General features: G+C 33.8%; 1 protein-coding gene across 1 annotated transcript in view; it reads left to right on the top strand.

Annotated features, from left to right (window-relative positions):
- Positions 1-19,537, top strand: part of LOC150107699 (ubiquitin-conjugating enzyme E2 Q1) — a 201,965-nt gene extending 182,428 nt beyond the window's left edge. Inside the window, exon 10 of the mRNA XM_090392011.1 lies at positions 18,634-19,537. Coding sequence (XP_090248137.1) covers positions 18,634-18,665 — 32 coding nt within the window. The 3' untranslated portion in view covers positions 18,666-19,537. The remainder of the gene's footprint in view (positions 1-18,633) is intronic.
- Positions 19,538-20,841: the final 1,304 nt, after the last annotated feature.

Raw genomic sequence — 20,841 nt, 5'->3', positions numbered from 1 at the left:
TCTGGTGGCTTTTTCTACCACTGTTTTCTCGCTTCACTACTTGTCATTTAACTTTCTTTAAAAGGTAATTAAATACTGTAATATTTATCTTCTGTATTCTTGTCAGTCTTTCCATGACTTTTAGCTATTTTTATGGGCAGTTTTCTTACATTTTACTCTGTATTCTTTTAGAATACCTGCTGCCTTACTTGTAGGAACTTTTGGTATGACAACCATTAAGTTAAAGTTGTAAGGATAGAAAAATCTGAAGTGCATACTTCCCTGGCTGAATGATTAACGGTGTCAACATATTTGGCACTGAGTCTCCAAGGTTTAGTTTCTTTCAAACTCATTTTTTCTCTGGTAAACATATATATAGCCAGCAAAGGTTGGTCGATTGGTAGAGCCTCTGCTACTAATGGCTCACGCAAAAAGTTAAGCAAGTTTGAGTGCGGTTAGTTGTTGGTAGTTGGAAGGGGGTCAATCATTCGATGCTGTTGGCACACACTCTCTCTCTCGATAAGTCTTTGGACTCCCTGGAGGTGTCAAATAATAATAATGTGTTAAAGATACCAAGCAATTTTATAAATTTGGTTTTAATCATTTTTCCCAAGTAAGCAAACAAGTAGATAAGTCAAGTTTGCACCCTGAAGTATTTTCAGGTCTGAGGCAACTTGTGGTAAAGGTGGAGTAATCTCTGATCACTTTCCTATCTCCCATAATGCAAAGTACATCTCCTTGCAGACATGTATGATGCTATGCATTAAGGGAAGGGCCAGACCGGTTTCGACCTTTTGAGGTCTCATCAGTGGGAGCCAGACCCTGAGATGCCAAGGTTGAAGTAATATAGAATTTATAAATTTTACCTATACAAGTTGTCACAAGGTACTTTGACCTTATTAGATAAAAATCTCAGGATGACAGAAAGATGCAGAAAGTTTTTTACCTTGGGTATACTATACGTTAAAAATACCAAGCAATTTTATAAACTTAGTTTATTCCTTTTTCCCAAGAAAACAAACTGATGAGACCTCAGTAAAGGTCGAAACCGGTCTGGGTAGTGGCCCTTCCCTTAATTCATAGCATCATACATGTCCGCAAGAAGGTGTGCTTTGCATTATGGGAGATAGGAAAGTGATCAGAGCTTACTCCACAAGTTACCTCAGACCTGAAAATACTTCGGGTGCAAACTTACCTACTTGTTTGCTTACTTGGAAAAAAGGATTAAAACCAAGTTTATAAAATTGCTTGGTATCTTTAACATATAGTATACCCAAGGTAAAATATATATATATAATTTTCTTTTTAATATGCTATTCAGTTTGATCCTACTTAAAACAGAATGGTGATAATTTATTTCCAATTCCTGCATACCTTGTAACATTTCATAGTTATTGTATATCAGTATCTTACTTGTTTGTCTTTAAATTAGTTATGTTGACAGATTTCTCAGATTCTTTTGGTAGTTCTGCTTCTTTGTCATTGTTGCTTCTAAATTGATGCAGACTATCTTCAGTTTTGCTGGTGCTGATATCCAGTAGTTGACTTTTCATTGTTTGTCCTAACAAAAACAAAGAATGGAGGCAGGGATTTGTTTAATATGGCAGTGAACCAGCCATCATTACACTTCATTCTATACACAGGAGCTACTCTATTCTTTTTGGATAAAAATGCCTTTGCCTGATTCATCAGATTCATTTTCTGCCTGTATTTCACTCTCTTAATGCCACCAGTGATTTCAAACTTTAAATATTTTCCAATCTAACTTTCCAAGTAGCAGCCATCTTCTTTGAAGATTTTAATGTTCAAAACACCATCAGGCATATCTATCTGCGATGATCTAGCAGGTAGAGATATGGAGATACTGTTAACATTAATGATCTTACACAAATTGTTCATTTGCCTGTAAGATATTAGGATTATTCTAACTCTCTCCAAATCCTTTAAATCTCTTCTCACCAATTCTTGTAAGTATACTATAGATCTTATTTGTTCTCTAGAACAAATGTGCATGGTATGCTGCCATTAATTTCAATCAATGTAAAAGTCAAACCATCAAACACCTAAGCACACTCACATTCAGTTACTTATAGCCATGGATTGTTATGTAATTATATATCATATTTAATACTCATATGTTAAATATATGCATCATCATCATGCCACTGAATTATATGTATTTTAGTCTCTAAACATCAAACATTTATGAAGTTGTATATTTTTGCAAATATACAACTTCAAACTTCCCATTGATATATGTATTTTATGTAAGTTTTTATTTTTTTTATTCCAGAGTAAAATATAGCACTGTACCATACTGTAAGTAATACAAATATCTGTTGAATTAAATTTCAAGAGATATTTAATTCTATTGCTACATGAGTTACATATCTGACCTCACATACAAATTGAACATTGAAATGCTATCCTGATATCAGATTATTCCTACACGCAAATGGAAGGAGTCTTATGTCATGCAGCTTTCTGTATCTACTTATGAACTTTGTATTCTTATTCTTTGAAATATGGGAGTTTATTCATGGTAATCACTGTTTATGAGAAAACTATGGTGTTAAATTCGATTTAATATAAACCAAAATAAGTACCCAATGTTTCGACCTTCATCTCAAGGTCATTATCTGGAGTATACATATGTATACAAAGAGACATGCTATGTTACAATACATACAGTACTCTCACGTAACACTAATTTGGTCAACTGTTAATGCTACTAACCTGACCTCTGGTGGAAAAAAAAAACCTTCAAAGCTAGACTCCTGTTATCTGTTTGGCTAGAGATTACTAACAGATATAAAACAAACATTATTTGATTAATTGTGGCGGTACATGAAATAAGCTGAAATTTTTGCTTAGTCCAGAAGCGAGAGTCTCGAGTTATATGGGCTAAATTAAATTTCACAGGTGCTTCCTTAAATTTGCATTCATAAAAAGTTTTTGTATGATGTAAGGTTTCTTTCCAATCAGTTTGGTATAGAGCAAGGGTCGGCAACCTTATCAGACTCGCGGGCCACATTCAACTTTTATTTTTAATAATCTGGCTGCAAGCGTTTAATTAAGAGAAAATAGTGAGTGAAAAAAATACTCCATTTATCAATTTTTAATACATCAATCTTAAAAAACAGAAATATTTAAAGTACGAAATATGAAACACGTATGAAAATGAAACTTATCGAAAATTATTACCACATAAAAATGAAGTAATATAGATTATGCATCACGATATCTCCCTGCTTGATGTGCCTTTTGTAATTGTTTTCCCTTAGCAAATTCGAATCAAAGCATGCAAATATTCATCAGTCAGTCGAAGAAAATTTACTTTTTCTAAAATTCATGGTAGAAAATGCTTGTTCACAAATGTGTGTGCTTCCAAATGTGACCATCTTCTTTGCGAAACTGATTAATCCTGCAAATTTTTTGCTAAGCATCGATAAAATTTTTCAACATTTTCTAGCGAAAATGCATTCTTTAATGTTTCGTTCTGTTCCAAAACTTCTATCTGTAGTTGGTTTTGTACGTCTTCAATGTCGACATTAAATGGGTTCAAAAATAGTTGCATTTCGATGCTATTTTTATGAAAATCCACAAATCTTGTTGAAAATTGTAAATCTTCAATAATACCAATAAAAGTTTCCTTTTGTGTTTACCATCCAATTATATATGTTGCAGATTTGCAACATATATAATGATGTAGATTTTCTTCCATCATATGTTTCTTCACCAGACGTAGTTTGCCCTTTAAAAGCTTTTATGTCAGAAAACAGTTAGACTAGTAATTTACCTTGGCCCTACAGGTTCACATTAAATTCATTAAGGTACGTTGTAATATCTACCGTAAATGCAAGAGAGACATAATCCATTTTTTATCCGATAGTTGTGAGCAGTATTTTCATGTTCCCTCGTGAAAATATCTATTCCTTCATGTAAATTAAAAATTGATTTTAGCACAGCACCTCTACTTAACCATCTAACAGCTGAGTAATAGATAATGTCCTTACACTCTGATTCTATTTCTATCAAGAATTCTTGAAATTGGCAGTGTTTCAGACCGTTGCGTCTGAAACACTGTATCACAAGTTGTATCACAATGTTGACATCTTTCATAGATAGAAAGAGAATACCCCCATTTTCAATAAAGAAGTACTTGCTGTTCCATTCATCATTAAACCTTTTTCCTACATCTGCAATTTTACATTTTCTTGAACCCAGTTTTGAAATTATTTTTAACAAATATATATCCTCTGAAAATACTAGTTGATGTCATTGAAATATATTAAAAGACGGACCAGGAGCACGACTGCAAAAGTGCGCCAAAATCTTGGTTGTCGTCAGATGAAGTCGCTTTTGTTATCCCCACTCATGATGACTTACGCAGTTAACCCGCATCAAGTTGCATCAATATCACGAAGTATAGGTATAAAATTATTTTTAATCTATTATTCATATTATGAAATGCATTATTTAAATAATTCAACATACGGGCCAAATGCCATGTACGTATGGTCAACCTATTATGGGCTGCATGCAGGCCGCCAGTTGCCGACACCTGGTGTAGAGTGTCAAGCATGATCAGAGGAGCCTAATTTACCAAAATGGTTAAATTTAATGTGCCATTTATGTTTTTATGGATTGGAATCATGTGTCTGGTTTCACCAATCTAAGGTAAGTTACAGGTACACTGGATTCAGTATACACCAGGATTTGAGTTGGGCAGGGGAGGGAATTCTATAAAATAAATTCTTTTTATTTTATCTGTTAGCCCTTTAATGTACGGAATGGCTGTGGTTTTACTGTAATATAGGTGTAGTTTTGTGAAGAATTTTATTGGTGGTATTTTGGTTGTAGCCATTGTTTATGAGCATATTGCTAATAATTTGTAATTCTTGCTTAAGAACATGCTCATTAAATCAAATTGCCATTGCTCTGTTTTTGAAGGTATTAATGATTCAAAATTTTTTGTTAAGAGTGGTAATAAGAGTGTGTATATGTGAATTGTATGAGCTCATGATAAGACAGTGAAAGATACTCTGAGGGAAGACATGTGATGAGTGTATCCAGAGAAGGAAGCGAGTTTTTATTTTTCAATGTGGTCATTTGTGTGTGTTGTTTGGTCAGATGACGGTATGGCTAGATAACAAAAACATCTTCAACCATATCTAAGCCAAACTGTAGATTTTAAACGAGTGGAACCTAGAGCATGTTGCTCAAATGATTCCATATAAAAGCAATAGAAGAGGATAGTGGTGTGACCCCATGGCTGTGCTTTCTTTATTTGTAAGTAAAAATTATTTTGCCACACAACATAACTAGAATGTAGTACATGGACCAAGATGTATTATATAGCTGAAATTTCATCTGCAAGAGAAGAATTGTAATTGGCTGAAATGTTTGTGAAAAGGGTGGAAACTTCCAACTTGACTAATAAATCATCTTTGCCAAGTTTTTTTTTACACTAGAGGTCAGGCTAGGAGCATTAAATTGACCTGACCAAATTAGTGTTAGTTTACTGTGCTGTGTGTATTGTAACATAGCGTGTGGGTAATTGTTTTGTTTTACATTACTGAAATTATTATTATAATAAATGCTGATCACTGTGTAATGTAACTATGAAAGAATGGGAGTTTTATGGATGAGTAGAATGAGAAAGAAGAAACTTGTAAACATTGGATTTGAGGAACTGCAGATTATACTCTAAGAAATGTGTAAGTGCGAAGACTTTCAAGATTGCAAGAGAATAAATGAATTAATGAAAAGAAAAATTTGTTCTCCAAGTTTGTAGTATAATTTTGAAGTGTACAATTGTTTCAATATGTTAATAGATTTAGATGAGAGAGAGTAAGGCAGTTGCTTATCCCAGTTCTCATGAACACTAACTATGGATATTTATAAATGCAAGCAGCAGAAGCTGAATGTCTTTTGTGAAAGAGCATTAACAAACCTGACTGCAATCTTCTGTATTAAGTCAAGGATTTTTAGGGAGCTCTTAGGGATATCCCAGGTGTGAGAGCAGTATTCAGTAGTTGGACAGATTTGAGATTTTTAGAGTTAATAGTTCTCCAGTGGTGCAAAAGAGAACCTAATTTATTGGATGCTGAGTAGACAGTGTTTATAATCTATGCCAAGAAAGATGGGAGGTTAGAGTTAGTCCAAGAAGAGAAAGCACATTATTGAGATTTGGGTATTGTCAAGAAGAAAGCTGGGAGAAAGAGATTCTTTATTTACAGAAAGTAACACAGGATTGAGTCTTGCTAGCATTGAAATTAACATTCATAAGATCTCTGAAGAATGGTTTGAGATCAGAATTTAAATATGGAGAAGTTCATATTCTGAAAGTTCTGTTGTGTAGTGAAAAGTTTGTCTGATGAGAAAGGTGTGCAGTATACTATAATTGCCAAATTGTGGATCGGATTTGCAGTCAACTAGATAAAGTCATTGATATATGGAAGAAAGACAGTAGGTGAAAAAACAGGACCAAGTGGAACTCCAGCATTAGTTAAGAGTTTGAAGATGATAATCATGTTTTGTGTGTGTGTGACTTTCACCCATGAAAAGTTTTTGTAAACTTATACTACATTTGTACTATCAGTGGGCTATGTATTTTATTTATTTTTTCTGTTTATTTTTTTACATAGTCCAGAAAACCTGCTCTAGAGACCAAGTGTGGAACTCTTTCGAGAAACTTCAGGCCTCCAATAAACAGGGTAGTGGTCTCACACCAGATGAAGTTTATCTGCCATCTAAAGACGATCGCAAACATCCACCCATGACCTGTTGGTTGGAGAGCGGACATGCTAACCTCTCGGCTGATAACATAACCGAGGATAATCTGACGTTGGAAATATCCCAATTAAAAGAAATTATTAGAAAATTGACCAGAGAATTAGAAAAAGTGGAAAAACGTTTAAAGAAACTCACTGGATAAGAAAATTTTGCCATCATGTAATGTGTAACTAGAGAGAAAGATGGCATCTCAGTTACAGAAGTCAAACTGACCATGAGATTAGAGCTTTATAGACCTTTGTACATAACGTGATCTTGTGTGCGTAGAATCATGTGATTTTTATTTATTTATTAAGTGTTTTCTTAGATTAATTGGTGTATTTTAAAAATGGTATATTATTGTAGATTTTTAGTGTATTTATTGTAGTAATGCATTTAGTAACATAATTTTAGAAATAATGTTAATTTTTAATAGTCTTAAAAATGGTGCCAAGGAGTTAAACCTTTGTCCTATCATGTAGAAATGTCGAAGCAGTGATGCTGATAACATAACTGAGGATAATCTGACATTGGAAACATCCTGATTAAAAGAAATTATTTGAAAATTGACCAGAGAATTGAAGAAAGTGGAAAAATGTTTAAAGAAATTACAGGATAAGAAAAACGGTTAGAACAAGAAGCAGCGAAAAGCACTGACCTTGGTAAGAACAATGTCGATGGAGTTACTACTCCTAGCTCCTGTGGACAAAAGAACAGTAATAGAAAAGCAAAAGTAGTTCTTGTTGGAACTAATGATTTAAGTAGTGACAAATATACCATAAGAGAGGATATGAAAGATCTCTTGGAAGAAACAAAAGTGTACAAATAAAATTGATTGGTTTGCTACCAAGATACAACAATACGTAGTTAAGGACCATGATAGCAAATGATTCATTGCACAGGCTATGTAGAAGTGGATATGGGTTTTTGAATGTGTGGAGTGATGGTAGTTGGATTATAAACATGGCTCCTGATTATAAATCAGGAGCCTGGATTATAAACATGATTATAGGAATAACATGGTTATCTGTCAAAGAGGTGAAAATGTACACTTTGAGTTCAGACTTTTTAAGTGTATCAGGGGAGGACAAACAAAGTTGTCCAACAGGGCCAATCAGGCTGTAGATCTAAGTATTAGAAAAAAGCCAGATGGTAATTTGTTCTGTCTATACAGAAATGCCAGCAGCATTGAGAACAACAGGTTGGCTGAGTTTGTTGTTTAAATACATTGTGGCCTATGGATTACTGAATTCCAGCTATTGGAGTCTGATGTAACTTGCATTGAGTGTAAAGGGTATTGTATAGCATATTTAGGAATGACAGAACAGATAAAAGTGGGAGGATTCCTACTAATGGTGTGAGATTACTTGACTCCAGTTAGGGTATAAATGCTTGAAAGCAATAATGTTAACTCCCATGTAGCAGTGAGTTTGAGGCTATCTGGTATGAAGTGGAGTCTAACATGTGGCGAAGTGTTGCTATAAACCTGGTGGTTCAGATGCTGAGGACAATGAAATGCATTGTCAGTTTACTCTGATTGGTACTACAAGCGATCATTATGTGTGACTTGGGTAGAAGAGAAATCTCATAAAGAATGAAGAAAAATTTGTGAGTCGTGAGACAAGCATCATGTGAAAGTATTCAAGATCAGAGTGTTAGATTTGATCATAGCATCAGAAGGGGGGGGGGGGTCTTGGTTAAAAACATGATTATTTTACTGCTAGTTGGTGACTGTGATCATGCTGTACTTTCCTGAAAAGTAGCTAATTATATAGATGTTCTGCTTAGGACAAGTCACATGCTGAACTACAAAGCTGGTAATTATAACCAACTTGGAAAAATACTATCTTTTGGCCCCATGGTATCAATTACTGAATGGTAAAGATATCAGCAATGCCTGGGAATATCAAAAACTGCTTAAATGAGTCAGTATCTGAATACAGCCCTAGAGTTCAAAGAACAAATAACATGGGATCGAAAAATGCTCGATCTTATTAAGCAAGAACTCCATGAGAAGACGATGTGTAAGAATATTGTGATAATAAGAGTGAGAGGAGTTATATAAAGTGCAGGCTTGGAAAGTTATGAGTATTGTGCAATAAGCTGAATTGAAATATGAAAAGAAATTGGCTATGCAGGCTGAAGGTAAAAAAAAAATTTATCTTTTGCTGTAAGTATAAGAAAAATGAATGTGGAAGAATAACTTTACTGAATGTAGATGGTTAGTGTGGGAAGCTGATGAGATTGTTCAATTAACAAGTGCTCACTTTGCTAAAATACATCAACCAGGTGTATGTAACATGGTGCACATGCTACTACATTGGATGAAGAGCCAGAGGTGCATAAGAATGAGGTTCAACCATTACATTACTTGGTTATAGGACAGATGGAATATCAGCACATATACTGTTCAGGGTGAGAGGAATGTTGAGCTGAGCTGAGCTGGTTAGGTCCTTGACATGTTTGTATAATTTGATTCTCAGCTCAGGAAAGATACCACAGAAATGGAAAGAATGTATGATAGTTTCCTTGTACAAGGGAAGTGCAAAAACTGATTGTAACTACTGACCTATTAGTATCTCTGAAGTGGTGGTATTAATAAGATTTTAGAGAACTGGTAAGAACTCATATAGAAATGGAATGACAGACAAGCTATACTCTGCAAGGAACAGCATGGATTTATTTAAAGGGATGTTATGTTTTAGCAATTTGCTCATATTTTATAACAATGTTACAGTTTAGTTGGATAAAGGGAAAATGGATACACTATGATACTGTTGAACTTTGCTAAGATGTTTGATAGAATACCTCATGAAAGGTTGCATAAACTGAAGATTATGAGATTGGAATATAAACTCTTGACAAGCAGGTAGTTGATGGACATTATCAGAAAGTAGTATACGATGCTGCCAGATTTAAGATGACCACTGCAGTATTCCAGGGATCGGTCCTGGAACCTATGTTGTTCAATCTATGCATTAATGGCATTAGGAAGAATCTTACAGGAGATGTTCAATCATTTGTTGATGATGCAAAGATAGATAGGGCAATCAGGGATGCTACTGGTATCAAGAATTTTACAGAATGATTTGAATAGGCTGAAAATTTTGGCAAATGATAATGGCTATTAGTTCAATGTTGATGCAAAGGTATGCATTTTGGCATGTTGAGATTTCCAGTGGCATATATATTAGTGGAATTATGCTAAAAAAATTTGAGGCTAAAGATCTTGGCATTTATGGTGGATATTAATTTGAAGTTCAAAAGATTACATAGCAAAACTTGCAAATGCAACTGAGAGGATAATTGTGATATTGAAACAAACCTTGACGTGTAAGGAAAAGGTCATTTTGCCTCTTTACAAGGCACCTGGAATACTATGTGCAGATTTGCTCTCCAAGATTCAGAGGAAATAAAGCTATGGAAAGGGTACAAAGAAGAGTTACAAAGATTATATCAGGATTATGAAATGTAGATTATGAGGACATTTGAGAGTATATGAACTACAAACTCTGGTTAACAGGGGAAAGAAGGGTGATATGATTATGGTCTGTAAACTTCTGAATGGGTGTAATTAGATATCATCGGAAATTTTTTGTTAAAGCTGGCAGGGCATGTGTGGAATTATTTGTCAGTTTACAGAATGATTTGAATAGGAAATTTGGACATATGAATTTACACTAATTCAAACTTTGCACTAATTAGTGTTAGTGCAAAGTTTGAATTAGTGTAAATTAGTGTTAATTAGTGCAAAGTTTAGGAAGAGATGAGCTAGATTTTTCTCTTACGGAGCAGTGACTAGAAAGCAGTTTGCCTGTTGAGGTGGTGAGTTCATCTGGTGTGAATGAGTACTTTAAGAAAAACTGAAATGAAAGATAGGCAGTAATTTGCTTGATAAATTACTGTTTTTTTGTCACTCTGCCTGGAAGTAGCTTGAATATGCATTCATTTCTAATCTGAAATGTAAAAACAGTAAATGAAGAGCATACAAAATATAACACAGAATATCACTTCACTCTGTAGAAATGTCATCAGGACAAGAAACTTTCATGTCCAGTTTAGAACATTCTTCTGATCTTGTTTCAGCAAAAAATCAAGGGGAGGAGCCTTTGAATGCATGTTTGGAATGATAAGAAGACTAGAACTAGAATGCTGGAAGCTAATGACTTAACATCAGTTGCTTTAGTATGTATCCCATAATGCAAAGCACACCGTTTCGGACATGTAAAATGCTATGCATAATGAGAAGGGCCATTACCCAGACCAGTTTAGACTTTTATTGAGGTCTCATCAGTGGGAGCCAGATCCATTCGAATTACCAAGGTTGAAGTAATGCACAAGTCATATCTCATATGCAAGTAGCCAGAAGGTGGTAGACTTTATTAATAAAAATCTCTGGATGAGAGAAAGTGGTTCTATTATACGTTTAAAGATACCAAGAAATTATATACTTAGTTTTAATCCTTTACCCAAGGAAGCAAAACCATGTTTTGCATGTGAAATATATTTGTATATGAGATATATATGACTTCTGCATTACTTCAACCTTGGTACTGCTACCGGGTCTGGCTTCCACTGATGAGACCTCAATAAAGGTCGAAGCCAGTCTGGGTAGTGGCTCTTCTCGTTATACATAGCATTTTAACTTCCAAAAGGGTGCACTTTGCATTATAGGATACATACTAAGGCAAGTGATGTGAAGTCTTTAGCCTCTATAAGTAGCTCAGATGTGAATATATTTAACATGCAAAACATTTTGTTTTCTTGGGTAAAGGATTAAACAAAGTATATAATTTCTTGGTATCTTTAACATAGACTGCTAGAGAACTATCAGTGCAAGACTTGGATATTCTTACATTAAGTGACAATGAATCAGAAACATAGAAGCAAGGTGGCAAAAATTATTGCCATTAGCTTTGTCTAGAGACTGAAAATCATGCCTGCCATTTGGATATGATGCAGGTTTCTTTGCTTTTATTCCTCTCAAAATTAGTTTTTGATGTATGTTGTTTTTGTATGTATATGCAAATAAGATGTAGACTTAATAAATACAATTACAGCTGTGGTGGGTTGAGGGATGTGATGACCAAACATTGAACTTTTTTCAAGCCATTTAAGGCCTTCCAATAAGCTGTGTGGTGGTGTCACACTGGGCAATGAAATTGGTTGCCACCCAAGGCATTCACAAATATCCATAGCCATAGTTAGATTTAAATCCGAATCCTGTTTGTTGAAGAGAAGATATGCTATTCATTCCCCAACCTGGCCAGCTTGCAACTATTGAGAATTTGATTATAATCCCAAAAGGAAGATATAAACTTAAATGAAGGCTGATTTTTTAAATCCTTCTCCTTGACAGGCTTGGCACTCATCTTAAGAATCACGGTAGTATAAAGAATGAGAATTTAAAGTGGAATTGGGAATGGATGTTTCATAAGAATTGTTTCAGCAATGCTTTTAGTACAAAATCTGAAAACATTGTCCAAACAAAAAAATGAGACATAGAAATGCCAGTGATCCTGCTTGGCATTCCTATAATGTTAGTCTACATGTGGATGAGTGGCTGTGTAAGTATTGAGAGAAGAAATTGTTGAAATAGCCATAGTGTACTTAAACTGATTATGGATGAAAAAATAGTCTTGCAGTGTGGTTCTATTATACGTTTAATGTCCAATAGTCCTCCCACCACCAGTCCTGATCTCATAAATGTCCTCTGAATTAATCCTATAGAAATCCTTCAGCAGTTTGAATGTCTCCATCATATCTCCTCTTTTCCATCTATCAACCAATTTCTGCAACCCACAAATCTTCAACCTATTCTCATAAGGTTCATTCCATAGACCTGCTATCTTGGTCACTCGCCTCTGGATCCTCTCGACCTCCTGTGTGGTATTCTAGTTGGTATAGGAAAAACTTGAATTAGATTGTTGATGAAGCAAATTCCTTTAGCATCTCTACCTGCAGGATTGTCCAATTTAGAAAAGGAAAAGAAAGCCAGTGCACTATCAAAGTCCACCTTTATAGTAATATATCCTTGTCAGATGTCATCTCCTTCCAGGAGGTTGACTACCATGAGCTTCCACCATGTACGGTTTTGTGCTTCTCTTTTACATTCTTCACAGGACAAATTTATATATATATAAATTGTATTGACATTTGAAAGAAATGTTGAAATATTTGCTGTTAATAATAAACTGTAAATTTTTCACTTGCCAGATAATCCTCACTATTCTCCCAACTCCCCTGACCGTTTCTTAACTGGAAATCCTGAGTATACTGTGGATGTCAGTTTTCCTTTTAGTCACTCAAACCATGGCCTCCAAGTTTCCTTTTCCAATACTACTAGACACTATAGTCGTTTTGTCAAATGAGATGAGCTCTGTGATTTCTGCTGCTCTGACTGAATATAACTAAAATTATTCTTGCTTGAATGAAGGCCTTCATCTCCCATTTTGCTCAATTCCCAGCATTTAGGCTTAGCTATATTACTATTCCCTAAATCTGGGACTCAGAAAAAAAATAGCCCGAACTTTAAAGAAATGTAATATCTGCAGTGCTTTCAAACTTCATGTAAAGCTTTATCTGCTTTCCTAAGGTCCACTTCCTTCCATCAATTATCAGGTGTTTCTTGCAACTTATCATGTGGTCAAAATGGGAGATCTGCTAACATCCACCTAGGTAAACACAATAAATACATCTTTGCTGCAACTTTGGTTAGTCAGATCTACCAGACCATACCTTAGATAAGTTGCAAGAAACACCTGATATGATGGGGGAAAAAAATGCTCTGCTACAGGACAGCAAATACAAACTTGAAAGACTTAAAAAATCAGCAGCAACTTTAAAAAAAAAAAAAAAAAAAGCCTTATTTTAAATAAATATATTTATTATTTTGGTAACTTCCATGGAGTCAACAGACTCATCGTGGGAAGCTCACTCAACCAGCAACATGTCTCAGGCAATCGATTCCACTCAAAACAACTCTCCTTATGCCCTTCTTCACGACTTCTTCATAGAACTTCCAGGGAACTCTTGAATTAAAAATGTATTAATCTGATAGAATCCATTAACCCTTTGAGTCCCATCAATGTGTTAGATCCTGAATGCAGAGCTTTACAAGTAAATTCTTTATTCAGGATTTAACATGACAAACTACTACTTATTAAGGAGATATCTGCACATCGGCTAATAATTATAAAGTGTTGTTTTATGTCTTGTAATAATGTATAGTCCATGTGTGCGACATAGTGAGAGTTATTGCTAGGTTATTTGTAATTCCCAAGTAAGCTGTCTAGTACTTTGCGAAATTCTGAAAAAAGTTTATAATAGTAATCCGGAATAATCACGTATAATCGAGTCGAGCGTAGCGATGGAGGCTATACCTACGCGGAAATATGATGTCAGAGCGCCTACCTAGAATAATATAACCGGACAGGTTAGCGAGAGTGTAGGATCACCCAAGGTTCATGAACGATGGGGTTCGTGGGTGAAAACCGCATTGAATAGAGGATCTTCGAGTGCCGGATTCGAGTTTTAGGAGGAGTTTGTCGGAGGATTGGTGAGAGAGCGGTGAGTCTTCTACGGTAATGACGGACGGCAGGTTCTTTTCTTGAGAATGCTTGAAGATTTTCAAGCAGAGCTGATCACGATATGACAGCCCATGTGGAATCGAGCCTTAGCAGAATGTCCCATTAGAGAAAGTTTCCTGCGGAGCAGTAGACAGCACGCAACAGTCAGGAACGATTAGAAGAAAAAGCGTAGTACCTCGCCAGGCACAAAGACAGCCGAAGAATATGCAGTACGGTAATCCAGACCTACATGAGATGGCGGTATGAAATCTGAAAGGATCCGGTAATGTAAGAGTTTTCGTTCTATGTTAAAAATTTGTTTATAAGAACAAGAAATTTGTGTGTGTTGTAACTAAAGGACACTAGTAGAAAACTTTTAGTGAGAATTTGACTGAATCAATTAAGCCCTTGTGGAACAAAGAAGAGTTGTTAAATAGGCAGTGATTTGTGAATGGCTAGACTTGCTTAAATGAAATTTAGAATTAAGGTAATCATTGATAGAGTATTAATGAAAGTGTTCAATAAGTATTCTGTGAGTAACTTGTGAAAGGAATTATATAGTAGTAGTATTTTGCTTAAACCCAATCCTTTCATAATTGAAAGATTTAACTTGCTCTGATTCATTGTGATTTAGTATAACCCTTAACTTAGAGTGAATTTTGATTCATTGAGTATTTAAACTTACATAACTGTAAATGTTTTATGTTTTTCCAATAAACATGTTTTGTACCTTATACCTGAGTTATGCCTGATTACGAATTCAAACCTCCACTTATGAAATTGAACCTTTTGGCGGGAAGGAATTTAGATATAATTGTTTAAGTGAGATTCGGTCTACGACTGCTAACTGAAGCTGCACAGCGCTAGCGTGAGATAAATTATTGAGTGTATCCTTTAGGTTTTGAATTATTTCCCTGAATAAGAGTCTCTTCTGTTATAGGATATTGGCTGGTGCAGCAAAATATAAATTTTGCCAATATCCGAAGAGGAAATAAATCTGAATTAGTATTTTAGGAGCACAACAATAGATTAGGAGAGTTATTATAGAGGTAGAATGAGATAATATAGAGGGATAGCAACATAACAATAGAGTAGCCGATAGGACTTTGATTGTACACAATTTTGAGTAAGCAAAAGGATAGATTCTAGAGACAGTAAATTAATGTATAATAAGATTGAACTTACAACTTACGAAATAACATCATATGAAAGTAAGGATATAACAATAACACAGCCGACGAATTACAGATATAACAGATGTAAATATACATTGATCGCGCGTGAACCCAGAAAATCCCATCGATGTATATTTACATCGCTAAATTAAAAATTCCGAAAATAATAATACATGCTTGAAATTCATTATCCATGAGGATGGTTAACTTTTATTAATAAAAAATGGAATTTATATTAGTAGATTGTAATGCCTGCCCATCGGCTGCATCACGTATGAGTGCATGTATTCATGTTTATATTACATCGCACCGTCATAACTCTGGCTGCTCCAATCTAAACAATATAAGGGATTCATGACTTTCTTCTTGTGATCTGAGAGATCAGTTTGAATTTCTCTGTCACCATGGACAGACCAGGACCCAGTGGTGCCCAAAGCAGGGGAGTAAAACGGTTCTTGACTGAACGCGAATTAGAACAAATGCTCCAAGAAATACTCAATAATGAAGGATCTAAATTAGGTGATTGGGCAGATAGTGAACAAGAGGAAGCAGATCTCCCCACAAATGTGAGCTCCGAGTCAAGCAACACTAACACAGAACTTCAAACAAGAAGTGACTAAATTCAAGGCTGTCCAGCAAGTAGTTTGCGATCATAAGCGAAGTCATGGCATTTCAAAAACTGAATGGCCTAATTCAATTTATCACTCGACTTTTGTGGCTAATAGTGGATAATTATAGTGATGTACACCCCTATGTAAAATAATATTTTCATCATAATAACACATAAATTTTATTTATAATTTTTATTATTTATGTAATATCTAAGCAATGTTTTGGCTGAATTTGTTGCATTTTGAACATTAAAGAAGTAAAATAAGTAGAAACTAATGAAAAAATTAAGTTTTTATTATTTTTTTTTCAAAAACCTTGATTTCGTGCAACCCATTTTTGGAGCCCATACCACATCTATAACTAAAATTTTTGTTCCAATTAATTGTCAAAGATGCTAACTTTCCTAAAAGACAAAAAATAATTATTTGGATATTCCATAGAAATGCTGCACAGTGGTTTTAAATAGAACTAAAAATGGCCAGTACATGGGGTTCTTTAAGTCCCAGTAGGTCTAGAACTCAAAGTGTTAATTAACTTGGTCTCTATCATATCTCCTCTTTTCCTCTTGTTAACCAACATCTGTAATCCACATTTCCTCAAACTCTCTTCATAACCAACACTCCAGTGTCCTGATATCACTTTGGTCATTTGTCTTTGAACCCTCTAGGTGACCAAATCTGAGCACAATAGTCCATATGTTTTAATCCTTTACCCAAGGAAGCAAAACCATGTTTTGCACGTGAAATATATTTGTATATGAGATATATATGACTTATGCATTACTTCAATCTTGGTACCGCTACCGGGTCTGGCGCCCACCGACGAGACCTCAATAAAGGTCGAAACCGGTCTGGGTAGTGGCCCTTCCCTTAATGCATAGCAGTATACATGTCCACAAGGAGATGTGCTTTGCATTATAGGAGATACTGAGACAAGGAATGATGAGAGCTTGATTCACCTTTGGTGCGAGTTGCCTGGTGTTTTACTACCTTACCCTAGTCCTGAAGATATTTTCAGGCGCAAACTTTGTTTGCTCATACTTGGATAAAGGATTAAACTAAATTTATTATAGTCTAACCAAGTGAAAAATAAACTTTCAACCAAGTATATAATTTCTTGGTATCTTTAATTTATAGTATAACTAATTGAAAAAACTTCCAATGATCTGTACTTAAGTTTTATATGTCTGGAAAAGGCACATGACAAGGTACTCAGAGAAAAGCTTTTCAAAGCACTACAATTATATGGGGTAAATGGAACATTATACAGAACAATACATAATCTGTATTTAAGTTGCAAGTCAACAGTTAGAATTGAAGATAATGCAAGATGGTTAGATAATCTATAAATCTAGGGAAAGCCAAGATTATAAGGAAGATTTAAGATTTTGAATGGTTTCTGGAGTGTTTTTGTGTGGGATCTGCCTTAGTTAAGCAAATAAGTAGATCATTCTCTGAATAAGAGCTATATTTATTGATCGTACTCATCAGAGTAATCAAGTAATACTGTAGCATTACCCTTTAGTTTTGGTGAAAATTACATTCTGGTTCTGGCACAGTTTAAGTGTGATGAGTTCTGTATGGGCTAATTCCTTAATTAAATTAGCTAAATAAATGTAGTTAGTATTATCTATACATGTGTGTGTTCTAGTAAACATCATAGATTTCTACTGTATAGTTTTTGCTGAAGATGATCTGGTATATTCGTAACCTAATTATTTTATTCTTGTGTCGACCTGTTTTCGGTATTTGTTTTCGATTGTCCTAAGTGCTATTAAACATTTCTTTATATCAAAAGTAACTGTTTAAAAAAGCAAGTAAGATTTTGAAGTTGTGTTCCATAAGATAAAAATATGCAAAATGTTGAAGCATGTATGCTGCTTTCTACTTTCATAAGAAAAGATTGGATTTTTCTTGAATAGTGAATGCAATTAATGAAGCTATTAATTCATAGCTAATTTCAGAATCAGAATTATTGCCTGTTTGAAAGAAAAAGATTTAAGGTTGTTAAATATATTTCCTTTAAAGTATTGATATGTGCATATGCATGCCATTTGCAGTGAGTGAAAACAGCTTGAATTTTTCAGAACATACCAACAAAAATTAATCAGGAGGGAGGTATCTTGTAATTGGCTACTGTATTAACATCAGTTCATTATCAATCACAGTATTCTGAAAAAAACTTTTCCTGTAGATATTTATGGGAAAAAACCTATAACATTTTTCCAATGCAATTTCTATTGCTATTAATAATTGTGGAATAGAACAATTTTAGGAACTCTTGTTGGTAAAGCAATTCTTGAATATTATTGCATTCAGCAGTGTATAGAAAATAATGGAAGTTGATAAATCTCGTGTACAAAGCTAACAATCAGTCTGTTTTGTTACATAATGCATTTATTTACCTTTGTAGATCCAGATTGTATTTATTTGTTCACTTTCTGATATGAATGTTTAAATTTGATAAAAGTTTAATTTTCATCATTCTAAATTGTTTTTAATGAATTTCCTTTTACTTTGTAGGTTGGTTTACACCTCCAAAAGAGGATGGCTGAAGAACTTGTATATAATAATATTGTAATTTTTTTTTTCTTTTCATGTAAACCAGTTTTGCAGTTTTGTTTGTTGCCCTCTTTTATACAAGGGTTTCCGAAGTGGGGGGAAGCAGACATATGTAATATCTACTACACTTACACACACATGAAACATTCTAAATGTAGAAAGCCAACCAAAGTTGAAGATTTGACATTTTTGTCACTACGCAGACAAGTCTTTGGTTATATGCTCTTCTGTTCAGTGAAGCAGTTCTGAAACTGTAATTCCAAAGGTACTTGTCCATATGTGAATGTGTTGTCAATGAAAGTGATAATGACTTTGTTGTATAATTTTGATTAGTGTGTAGAGGCTACTTTCTCACATGTAAAGGCATCTGTAAAGTCTCAGCTTTGAATCATAATGCATTATTGTGAAAACAAGATACCTCTTGTTTTATACTGTTGTCTTTGTTACTTAATCCTTTGATGGTTGAACTCTATATGGGTAGCTGTGCTTTCCAGCTTGTGGGTCCCCCCACTTGTATATTTTGTGAATTAATTTTGAAATGCTCTTATAAATATTGTAACTAGTTTTTTTTTTTTTTTACATAAATTATTCAAAAGTTTAAAAATTAAATACTTTATTTATCCTATAGCATTTGAGATTTAAAAAATAAAAAATCAGCTATGCTTGTGATCAGTATAGTGATAAACTTTAAAGATGAAACATTTTTTCACTTATTTTCTTTATGCTAAAGTATGTTGCATACAAAGATCCATTAGAGATGTTTTTTAACATTAGCCAATAACATTCCTTGCATGATTTTATTCTTATTTTGTTGTTAACAAAAAAAAAAAAAAAAAAAAAAAAAAATTTAAATACAGGAAGTAAACAAATTTGAGTGCCTTGTTTGCTACATATATATATGTAGCAAACAAGGCACTCAAATTTGTTTATGGATATTCATAAAAATGAATATCCATAAACCTGTTTTAATAAATCAGTGAAATTGATGTAAACTTTTTCTAAAATATAACAGATTAAAAGACTAACTAAAGATAAAATTCATCTTAATTATTTAGATAAATTTTATCTTTAATTATTTAGATGAATTAATTAGATAAGTTCACAACTGTTCAGAAATGTAACCATCAAAGGGTTAAGGAACTTTTTATGGATAAGTTTTTATTTTTCTGTTTAAAATTAAGGATTTGCAAAGAAGTATTTGAATAACTTATCATTTTTTAACTTCATTTCTCATAAGTTAATAATAAAAAATAGATGACTGACAATAATTTTCCTATTATTGTAAGATTATTTGATTAATGATAATCAGATCTTAAGATTATCATATGCTAGTTCTAAGCACAGTAATTTTATTTACAAATAAATTTTATATAAGGTTAATTTCTATGTGTGTGCATTTGTTGGACAACATAGACGTTGTATTATATGTACACATTTAAACATTAAAACATGATTTTAAAAGTGAAATGCATATAAGTTTTATATAATGGGATTTATACATCTTGTAGATTTTTTTTTTTTCCCCTCCAAAGTTAGTATCTAACACTAATCATGTTGACACTTGCACAAAGAGTTACAACAGTATTGATGCCAATGTCAATATATGTTATTATTCAGACAAATATTTTAGTCATTTACTAATTGAAAATCTTCATTGTATAGCTAACTGATTCTGTGGCTTGCACCACCTTGCTGCTCGTGATAATCTACAGTTAGCTAAAATTATGGAGCATGCATATGCTAAGTATATGAAGTCTTGACTGGTTTATATTATCCCAAATTCATACAATAACTTAAGTATTTTATTGCATTTTATCAAACATTTTTCATACAGAGAATGCATCTTGTGAGTACAGTGTGGCACATATGCATTTCTGTCATAAAATGAAATCTGCTTGAAAATTTTGTTTTGCATAAACTCAAAGTTTGTGTCATGAAGCACTTCACTTTTGCTTTTTTAACTTTGTAATTCATAGTTTCATAAATTGAGGTATCAGAGCCATTTTAACTTTCTGAGGATACCGTATGTTTGCAAATGTCCCCCATACCCATGGATAAGTCATGCATTCCATTTGCAGAGTTGCCATAGCTATCATTCCACCCAGTGTTTAAGGAAAATGTTTCAATTGGAAGACTTAAAATACTGTACTATTTCTATGGAAATTAAGC

Source organism: Typopeltis vanoorti, chromosome 4 (assembly GCF_054136105.1).
Source record: "Typopeltis vanoorti isolate ZY-2024b chromosome 4, IOZ_Tvanoo_1.0, whole genome shotgun sequence".
NCBI lineage: Eukaryota > Metazoa > Arthropoda > Arachnida > Uropygi > Thelyphonidae > Typopeltis > Typopeltis vanoorti.
Note: the sequence above shows the minus strand (reverse complement) of the source record. Positions and strands in the feature narration are given on the sequence as shown.